This window comes from Artemia sp. Qi Xiang Cuo, chromosome 4 (assembly GCF_049724085.1).
Source record: "Artemia sp. Qi Xiang Cuo chromosome 4, ASM4972408v1, whole genome shotgun sequence".
Lineage (NCBI taxonomy): Eukaryota > Metazoa > Arthropoda > Branchiopoda > Anostraca > Artemiidae > Artemia > Artemia sp. Qi Xiang Cuo.
In genome coordinates this window covers 41,901,462-41,912,362 of record NC_142797.1, presented here as the reverse complement: position 1 = coordinate 41,912,362, position 10,901 = coordinate 41,901,462, and the positions used below count along the sequence as shown (strand labels likewise).

General features: G+C 34.6%; 1 protein-coding gene across 2 annotated transcripts in view; it reads right to left on the bottom strand.

Annotated features, from left to right (window-relative positions):
- Positions 1–887: 887 nt before the first annotated feature.
- Positions 888–10,901, bottom strand: part of NANS (N-acetylneuraminic acid synthase) — a 121,064-nt gene continuing 111,050 nt past the window's right edge. For both annotated transcript variants that reach the window (XM_089088307.1, XM_089088306.1), the window contains one exon: positions 888–3,148. In XM_089088307.1, the coding sequence (XP_088944433.1) occupies positions 2,888–3,148 (261 nt within the window). In that variant the 3' untranslated portion in view covers positions 888–2,887. The remainder of the gene's footprint in view (positions 3,149–10,901) is intronic.

Genomic DNA, 10,901 nt, shown 5'->3' with positions numbered 1-10,901 from the left:
CGTCTCAGTAATTACCACACTCATTCTGATCACCTTTCATGATTGCAACAATATCTGCAACCTAGCAAAGAGCGAACAGTAGCGCATAGTAACTAGAAATTTAAAAACACGTTAAAAAGAAAGGTCTTGTGAGGAAAATATTTCATTTGATAGCAATTGAGGAATGGCTGTTATTACATAGATCTAGATCAAAAGTAGAAGTTTATTTAGGAAAACAAAAGTTTGAGGATTTTAGAAAGAACTTTGAAGCCCTCAAAAATGACTGCAAATTTAAATAAAAGTTCATTATTAGAATGGCCATTGTCGAAAATCCTAAACAGAAAGTTTACAGATCCACTTTGAATAACAAAGAAAATCACTTTTGTGCATAGTATCACTGATGTGTGACCCTTTCTTGTCTTTTCTTCCAGGGCTAATCGTGTCAAACCAGTAGCGTTTAGTCTCGTAGAATACTCGAAGAGGGCTTTTTACTTCTTTACTTCTGCGGAACTGTTCTACTTCTGCGAAGTGTTTAGCCAAAATGAGAAAATAGCAATCTGACGACTATATTTCCATTATGCAAGGTTTCTATTAAATATCCCTTTATGGGAAAGCAACCGACGGCTCGTGTCTAGTTTTGGTGTGGCACAACCCCTCGTTGAAATTGAAGAACGACAGTCTCGCTTTACGATTACTATAGATCATGAAAATAGTTAGTTGATTTTTTTTTTTTTGTGAGATAGAAGCGTAGTTATTTTTCTGGTGTATTTATTTTTCTTTCTTTTTTCATTATTCTATTTTGACACCTTGCGTGTTATTTTTCGAGGGGGGGGGGATAATACAATGAATGATTCGTATCAAGGGACTCGTAACAAATTATATCGAAAATAAATAATATTTAAAAAAAAATTCTTATATAATATTAATAAATCCAAAGTCGCCAAGACTTCCAGGAATGAATATCATAGTATATCAAACGGTCACTTTTCTTTCAAAAGTTTATCCAGTAATCTTGTCCAATATGCTGATTTTTGTTTTCCTTTTTATGTTGATGTTATGACAAATTAAACACACTGCTTGAAACAAAAACCGTTTTCAGTAAAGTGAAAATGAAGCTCCGGCCTTTAGAAGGCATAGGTGCGTTAGTCCTACTCATGTTTGTGGTAATATCTGTTCGTTTTAGTTTGACTTCATTATTCATTGTAATATCTGTCTGTTTCCGGTCTCATTTAATGACGATGATTTCTGTTCGTTTAAGTTTGACTTTTATTTTATTTTCGCTCGATTTCGATTCAATGCAGCCCTTTACTTTTTTTGAAAGCTTATTTTATGGAAAGAAATCTTTTTTAATTAATCCTAAGAACCAGTAGCCCTACTATAATTAAATTTTTGCTTTTTAGTATTTTTAAGTGTTTTCTACTATCAAAATTTAGCAAACGAAGGTGGACTGTGGAAGTGTCTTAAACGCTTTACGAGAAACATTTCTTTTGATGATTCAAAAGACCACATGAATAAAATATTGGATCCATAGTAAACTGTACCCCCCTAAGGTCAAAACCTGCATGTATCAGGAATCTTATTTAGTGAGTCTTATCTTTTTGGGCGGAAGGCGACAAGCTCCAATTATCTAATTCCTTCGAATATTGGTGATGTCTAGCAAACACTGAAAGTCTTCTGGACATTTCTATTAAAAAAAAAATACATCAAATACAATTAAAGGAAAATAAAATAAAAATGGACATATATTTAAAATTGCCAGAAAAAAATATTTTCCCAGCCGAGAACAGAGGTCGAAGAGACGGGAAATGGATAAAACTGAACATAATGAAATCCCCATTGATGACCAAATGCCATAATCGAATAAAAGTGACGGAAAAAAAGAAAGTAGAGAAAAAATAGGAAGAAAAGAAAAAAGAAAAAGAATAATAAAACAATTCAAAATTCAAGCAGCGGATAGCCCATTAAAGGGAGAACATCACACGGAGCAATATAACGAAAGCTAAAACCAACGGGTTAGTAGGATCAACAGCACCGAGGCTATGCAATTAAAGCTGATTGAATTTTCTTTAGCCCCTTTTTAGAAATATGATAAAAATTTAACTCTCATAGGTAACATTTAGAAGGACTTAAAAAAATTTGTATCTTAACGAGAACCTCTGTCAGAAATAACAAAAGATACTCAAATCCTACTGCGATCGCCAAAAGAAGAAGAATCAAGTTGGACTAAAAGTATTTATCATAAAAATTATTATCAGGTCAAAATAAAAAACACCGTCAAGAAAAGTTATTTTCTCTCATTTAATTAAAATCAAAAATTGAAAATCTTCATGAATCAAGATATTAGAAAAGACCTTCAAAGAACCATTTTTTTTTTAAATTTGACCTTGATATCTGTAATCGCGACTACCCTCGAATAAATAAGGCTGGAGACAAGTTTTATGGTGTCATATTAAATGTTTATACGAGTCTATAGCTAGCAATCTGAAATCCCGAGGTGAAATCACAAGAATGACTGGACTAGCAACGAATGTATAGATGAAAAGTAAAATATTGTCATTTCTTAGTTTTCAAACAGCTTTAACATCCATTAAGGCTCTTAGTTTTTCGAGGGTAAGTAAAACAATGAAATAAACAAAAAATGTATAGAAAATAATAAAAAATTGTATCATACATACCTGAAATGATCAGGTGTTTGAAGATTTGTATCATCTGATATTATCAGATGATACAAAAAGTGTTCAAAATTTTACTCCGTTCAAAACCATTAAAACTGGAAATAAGATTACAGCAATAAATAAAATATATAAAAAAGAGAAGATACGTTGTCATTTTAACCAAAAATTTAGTGACTAGCCTGGGATGTGAAAGCTTTCCTGTCATCACTGGAGTAACAGTAACTTCAGTTAAGTTAGACCAAGCTTCCCCAGCCTATAGGCGAATCTTCTAGAATGTCTGTTTTGCAAATTTTACCTATAACCTCATCGATGTATTCAGCTTCTATTCCACGTGGAACTGATACTTTCACGTTAATATCACTTTCCTTAATACAAGCTCCAGTTATGAGATTTCGAGCTGCCACAAGTGTTTTCCCAAGTTTATGTTTGCAGGGAATTTCGCAAGTTTGTATAGTCTTAACTGGCTGACCGATAGCAACTTCTATGGTTCTTATCTACAAAACGAAGAATTATTTAAAGCTCAGACTGATCAAAAGAAATACTGGAGCGTCTTACCCAGTTAGGTTTAAGCTTTCTCTTTAATAAAAGTAAACATCATAACAGTAAGAACGACTGAATTAGTCATTGAAAAAAGGAAAACATACCAAGAAGCAACATTTTTTAAGCTAAAATAAAAACAAATTTTGGTTTCGAACAAGCGAAATCAGACACTAACACACAAAATACAATTCATGGGCAAAGTCGAACCTTCTCTCAAATTGCAAACCGAAAGCATTGTCAAATATTCGATAATTACGAACATCATAAAGTCAGAGAATACTTATCCTCTTCCCACTGGATTTTTTTTTAAAGTAGAAGAATTAATGCTACGTTAGATGTTTATAAAACTTTTTACAGACCAGCCTCAACCTTAATTACTGGAAGAGTAAATCTATGGCTTAAAAAATATTTTTGGCTTGCATGTAAAAGCTATGATTCAACAGAAAGGAAACAAATGAATAGGAGCGCTGAGCAATTGACCATGTAATTTTATTGTGGAAGCTAGAAATTGTGGAATAAGAGGAAAGGCATCGAAGGTATTTGAATCCTTTTTGAGTGGTTGGACACAATATGTAGAAATGCCTGGAGTTAAGTCGAGTGAAAGAGTAGTTGATTTGGTGTGCCCCACGGTTCGGTTTTAGGCCCCCTTTTATTCATAGTATATATCAATGACTTGAGCTTTTCTGTAATGAGTTTGATAAATAATTTTCAAGGTTTATATACTAATTCTAAGGTCATCCTTCCCAGTTTTGCTGATGATACCCATTTTGCTGTGGCAGCAAAGACTTCAGCTTATTTAATAGGAATAATGAAAAAGGGTATAATTATGCAGTCAAGCGTGTCAATAATATCAGATATCTTAATGTTATTGTTGACGATTGCCTTATAAAAATCATATATCTTTTATTAGTAGTAAAATTGCAAGAAATTTGGAAAGATGAGAAAGTTAAAGAACATATTCCCGAATTATATCATGAGATTAATTTATTTCCTTTTAGTCCACCCGTATTTGGTTTATTGTGTGAGTATATGGTGTGGTACGTTTTCAGTTCACTTGAAGCAACTACGTGTGATGCAGAAAATGACACTCCTGAGTGTTGACCGGAGATAGCAAAGATACATAAGTTAGGTCTCAATATGTACAGTTAAATATTATCCCTCTGTCAGGTCTAGGAAAATTTCATCATACATTATTCATGTATAAATATTATTCCAAATTAGTTCCTAAGTGTTTCCTAATTTTTTTTTACTTCCGGTGATGAAATACACAATTATGCTACACGATATCCTAATAAAGTGAGGACACCTCAAGTCAATAGAGCTAGATCTTTATTTTCAATACGTCATATTAGTAAGTAAGTAAGTTTATTTGTAAACCGCAATATAAAATAAATGCGAAGTAAAAAAATAAAAAATAAAATAATATTATCTACTAGGAATTAACGAGCATAACACAACATAAATAACTTAATCACATCCTTGAAATCACTAATCTGGAAAAAAATGATTGAGGGGGTCACTGACAAATATCTGTCTAGAAGCACATGTTCTCAGATCGATAGTAATTGTATCAAGCGGTACTAGAGAGTTGATTAGCCAATAGTAAGAAATAACCTTAAGATTTCTGTACCACCTCGGCAAATATAGTAGGAATTTACAATATTTAACATAGCCTCTCCTTAGCTGAAGATCTTTTTTGCGCATTAGAGGCTGCAAACCGGAAATAAAAAGTATTGCAGGAGAACAAAAACTATGGTAAAGTTTACATAACCCTCGGCGGCTGTACCCCCCTCTATTAGGCGAGATTTTACCATATGAGAATCGAATACACTGCAGAGCACTAGCAAACAAAGACGAGCATGTAGTCGAAAGTGTATCAGAAAAAGTAAACCCAAGCCATTTCAACTCTGAGACACACTCGAGTAGCATTTTGCCCACATGTAAAGAAGGAGCAGGGTTAGCAGTATTAAAACACAAAAACTCGCATTTTGAAGCATTTACAGAAAGCCCAATCACATTCAAAGCATTAATCAGAACATTTAGGTTCTTTGTGAGGCATGACCTAGTATGACTAACTAGCAGAACATCATCAGCATAGGCAATGTGACTAACAGCAATATTTTCTAAAAACACAGTAGGAGACAGCATTCGTAAACAGTCCGCAAGCACAGCTATAAAAATATATGGAGACGGCACACCACCTTGCCTGACTACCTTCTTTACTGAGATAGGCTCGGATGTATCAGACATCCATTTTAACCAAACCAACGAATTGGAATGCCAATATTGATGAACTATTACTACGGAAGAATTAATTTCTGCTTTAACTAAGTAGCGAATTACTTGCAAATGTGCAACGACGTCAAAAGTGCCCGAGGTATCAACCAAGAAAAAATAAAGTGGCCTTTTTTGCATTTTGCCGAGACTAGCAACTGACCAAGTATATGATGGACTTGACAGCAACGAAAACCAGCTCTGAACCCAACTTGATAATCAGAAAAATCCAATTTAGTCAAAACTTCAGGCAATACGACATACCCGAACAGCTTGCTCGTGAAGCAGGACCCTGTAATTGGTTGATAACTGGAACACTGATCAGCGTCCTTTCCCTTTTTAAAACTGTTGTTACGATTCCCGAAAGAAAACTATCTGGAACTCACGACTGGGCTAAACACATCTGGATTAGGAGCTGAATGTGTGTTAACAGAAATGGACACTTAATGGTGAAGTGATTGTAACGTATTGATAACAGGAGCATCTGATTTCTCAACCTTCTTTTAAGCCCGAAAAATGTCACAACTAGAAATTGATATCGAATGGGATTGCTGGGAAATATAGTGGACCGAAGGTCTCAACGATGAGAAATGCGAAAACTGAACATAGTCATTAAATGTAGAAGTAACTCAGATAAAATCAGTGGCAAAATCGTTGATTTCAATTACCAAGACGGTAGTAGGATAACAATTGCTGTTATTAATTATATAGATCCAACACTTCTGATCCGAGGGGCCATCCAAACCATTCAGGCGGGCTTGACGCAAAGAAGATCTAAACTGACCCTTCGAATTTTGCTTCATTTTAAATACTTTATCAAACTTGGGCTAATCCAAAGCAATCCACAGGGGAAGCCAAAACAATATGCGTTGATGAGCTTTTTTCTCTTTTGGGAAGATTTTCTTTTATAGTTTTCTGGTGTCAAATCTAACGGAGCAAACAGGAATTGAAGCTTAAGTAATTTACTTAAAGCAATATAAAAGCTAATAGAAGTAACAATTTAAAACAATCCTAGCTGTCGGTGACCTTACAGAGGTTTGTAAAAGGGAAAAAGGCACTTTCAGGCTTTATAATAGCAAGCAAAGAAAATATAAATATACTTTAGAATTTACTAGTTTCCAATTTGGCTTATCAAGCCATTTACTATCGTAAGAAAAACAATTATAAGCCAGTAGAGCAGGCGACTCAATTTCACAAGTTAAAGGCAAGTGATCATCCACAATTTTATCATCCAAAACAATGACAGGAGAAATCACAATAGATCCCCTTGAAACTATATTATGAACAAGCTTTGATCTACAACCATCACGGTTATGAATCTAGGTAAACTGTTTATCTTTATTGACTAACTGATAGCCGCTAGGCAAAACATCAAAAAACAGGTCACTTCTTTCAGATTGGGACAAAAGATTGGCATTAATATTACCAGCCACAATCCAATTTAATCCCTGATTGGTTACTCTTAGCGGAAGTGTCCTGAGTTACTTACAAGAACCCGCAAAGACATATAGAGAAGGAATGTTTCTTCGACTGCGTGACATATAGACATTGATGAGGACCATATTACCGCATTTTATTGCCAGTAAATTATGATCGGAATAAATAACCTCAGGTTTCTTAGTGAGGCGAACTAGAGTTGCAAGGTCCCCAGAGGGTCGACCACGCCTTTTTTTAGATTCACGTACAAATGTGTGGTGGGTTGGTGACCTTTGAGAGTATCTGCATTGGCTTTAGTTAGAAAATATTCCTGTAGGAAACCTATATCATAATCAAGAAGCTAATCAATAAGAAAATCTTTGTCTTTGGTTCCGTTAATATTAAGTGAAACAAAGCGAAATCTATTGCCACTAACAATCATTTTTTATCCTTATTCAGAGTTTTTTGAACACTGGGCATCTGAGACTATAAAAAACATAATTTCCCCCGCAGTTGGCGCAATTCGGGCTTTCAGTGCAAGGATTATCACGTGTGTTACAATGTCCAGCAGCGCTCCGTGAGCACTTTTGATTAGTCGATGGGAGTGGGCAATTTCCGACAATGTGGTTCGGCGATTGGTAACATCTAGGAGGTAACTTCTGAAAACATCTAATTTCAAAAAGCTCGTATCCCAAAGAGAAACCATCGCTTATAGCTTTATTTAAGGCAGCATCGTCTAGAAATTCAAGACGGAAGGATCCGGAACTTCCAATTTTAGTTGCATCAACGAGACCGAGAATCATACTTATAAGCTCTGATTTTTGCACAACAACAGGGATGTTACTCACAATACCAAGCACCTTCTTATTAAGGACATTAGTGGATACATTTAGCTGACTAGTTGCAGCGGTAGCAAGAGAGACGGCAAAGGCTTTATCTCGGGTATGGACTACCCACCTTTTCTTGACAGGATCAGATCTCACACTTACGATACCATCATGACCATCCGGGGTATCAAGGGTCTCTTTGCGCCCAATAGGATCTTTGAGGTCAGTAGGTGGGTTTTTTAGAATAACTGCATAGGACGGTTTTGAAGAGACAGTACACTCTTGCATCAACGACGGAGGACATCCAATTGTTCCAGGAAGGAGAGTACTCACATACTCAGACAAAGAGCGTAACTCAGACAAACAGGAGTTTACACGGCAACTCAACACACAAAAATCATTGGCAGGAATAAGTGGTACTTCACTAGGGTGGCGGATAACAAAGACTGGCCATCATCAACATCATCAGACCAACATCATCAGCATCATACTTTGCAATAGTGTCGATAATATCAGAGACACTATTAATAAACGCATTTGTACCCACTCTCTTAGACTGAATTCCCAAGGATGGCAAAACTGGAAAATTTGCCTCCTTGCTTCAGAAACCTGGGCAAGCGTGAAAAATTCAGGCATATGTTTCTTCATAATATTTGCAGAAAAGCCTTTTTCGATACTGTTTTGGACAAAATTCAGAACACGACAATAAACGAGCATTCCAGCGGTCCATGCCATCATCACCGAATGCTGAATACATACAGAATGAAGGAACCTAGGAACAAGGGAAGTGTAAGGACCCCCTCAATTTACGGGTAACTTAATACTGGCGGGTACAATACGTCGCTTGCGGGAGGTTCCTTCCCCTCTTCTGCTAGTTCCCAGTACGCTTCTTAACAATAAGAAATCGAAAATGGCGTTATAGAAAATTGATACAACAGATGACGTGATAATATTCCCCAGAATAAAGATGGCACTGGTGAAAATACCCAAGGAAAATGGGTTATTGTAATAATCGGAGAAGGTCATACAAACACTACTTGACAAAAAATCTATCTTTAGAAGGTAAACAATAACAGGAAAAGACGTGAAAATAATTCAGAAACTTTTTCAAGTTACCAGCAAAGATGCAAGCTCAGACACAATAGCATTGAATAGACTATAGATGGCATTGGGCCAACTGTTTGGAATTTGCCAGAATTTTTGAAAAAGTCGGCAAATGTGTGTGATTTCCGTGGAGATCTTAAAAAGTTTGTCTCCAGTTGTATGATTTTTGAAGAATTTTTAGATTGAATTTGTTTCACTCTCAAGTTCCCAAAAAAAACTATTTAATACAAATAACTTGTTTAATTTTTTTCCTGGATGGAAACAGGTTTTTTTTTGTTGTGTTGGTAGGTGGATTGTGCTGTTGTTTGGAAGGGTGTTGCGACCAGGAGTAGGATAAATGCAGATTTTTTTTTCTTCTTTTTTTTCTTTTCTCTCCTTCTCTTTTTTAAATTTTATTCCTATGTTTAAACTTTTTGCTTCTTTTAAGTGTTTTCTATCAGTATTTTGTTGTGCATTTTCTTGAATAAACCCTCTTATCAAAATGAAATTGAATTGAAGTAGCTGTAATCTAGTAAAAAAAGAGCTCCGGTCCATAGTAACCAAGAATTAGAAAACGCGTTTTAAAAAAGACTGGCTAGTGAGAAAAAATTACCATTTGTATATATTGATAGTCGATAATTAATAATACTCTTTTTGAGAATAGCTTAGTAAATGGTTTTTGGCACTAATCTCAGATATGTCATAATGTCAGATTGGATCTTCAAGCGTGACGGTGGCGATAAAAAGCATGGTATTTGAAACTTATTCTTTAAATTTTTCTTAGTTAAACTGGGCTTCACTGGATTCTAATGCAATTTGAAAGTTAAACCTACACATCAGTTATTAAGGCCTCAAGAAGTGCTGCAAAGTTATGCAGAGCGAAATTTGCATTTAGGACAATAAAAAATAATAATAAAAGACAATAAAAAAAAGCACATGTCGAGACAATAAAAATACATTTTATTGTTAATGAACACAATAATTGGTTAGTCATGGACATACCTATATTGAGAAGAAATTTCTGAACGAAAATATGAACAGAAATTTTTATAAAATTTTTACAGAATTTTACAATTTTGCTCCAGTGCAAATAGTGAAAGAGACAATGCGTAATAAGCAAATCTGAGAATCTTGTTTATGATGTAAGATTTCCACCTAACCACGCACGTACGATAAATACACACAAGAATGTTGTTTTATCATTTTTAACTCCTAAAAGAATAAACTTTTTATTTATAAGTCTTTTCAAAAGTCTTTAGTAATATATTAGATAACAAAAAAACAATCTTTTTTTGTTTATTAATAAAATGAGATAAACAAAAGAGAAAGAGTGATATAGATCCTCATGGGATTCAATATTGCTTTTTTATAGACCTACATTTTCTAGGAATTCAAGAAGAATACAGAAAAAAAGATAACTGAATTACAGTAACAAAAAAAGAAAGAAAAAAATCGAAGTTTGTAAGACAGAAAAATACGTTACAACTAAAAGAGAAAGAGAGATAGAGATCCTCATGGGACTCAAGATTGCTTCTTTAAACACCTATATTTTCTAGGAATTCAAGATGGATACAGAAAAAAAGAGAACTGAACTAAAAAAAAAAAAAAAAAAAAAAAAAAAAAAAAAAAAAAAAAAAATCGAACCATAAAATACAGAGATATGCATTACAACTGGCCTTGCAGAGATTCATGCTTATTTTCTACAAAGATGGGAAGGGATTTGATAGGGTGTCATCATTCGATATCGTCCAGTTTCACATTTCAAAAGATAAAACCGGCAAAACCAAAATACACCGAAAACAATGCAAATTATTTAGGGACTACGCCCGGTGGGGCTGCTCTTGCCTATTTAGACTAAACGCTAGTGCCTTGAGCAAACCGATGGGTAAACTATCTTCTTTTTTTAACGAGATGGATGTGACAAAACAATACAGCTCAAAAAGAAGAGGAACCCAATTTTGGCAAATGAAGTGCGGCAATATGAAAAAATGTTCCTTCAAAGCAAAAAACAATATATTCAGTTGTCAGTCAGACAATTCATCCCTGTTTCAATGGCTAAGTTAGAATGCCTTGCAGGAAATCTTAGCAAGGAAGAAAATATCCAAAA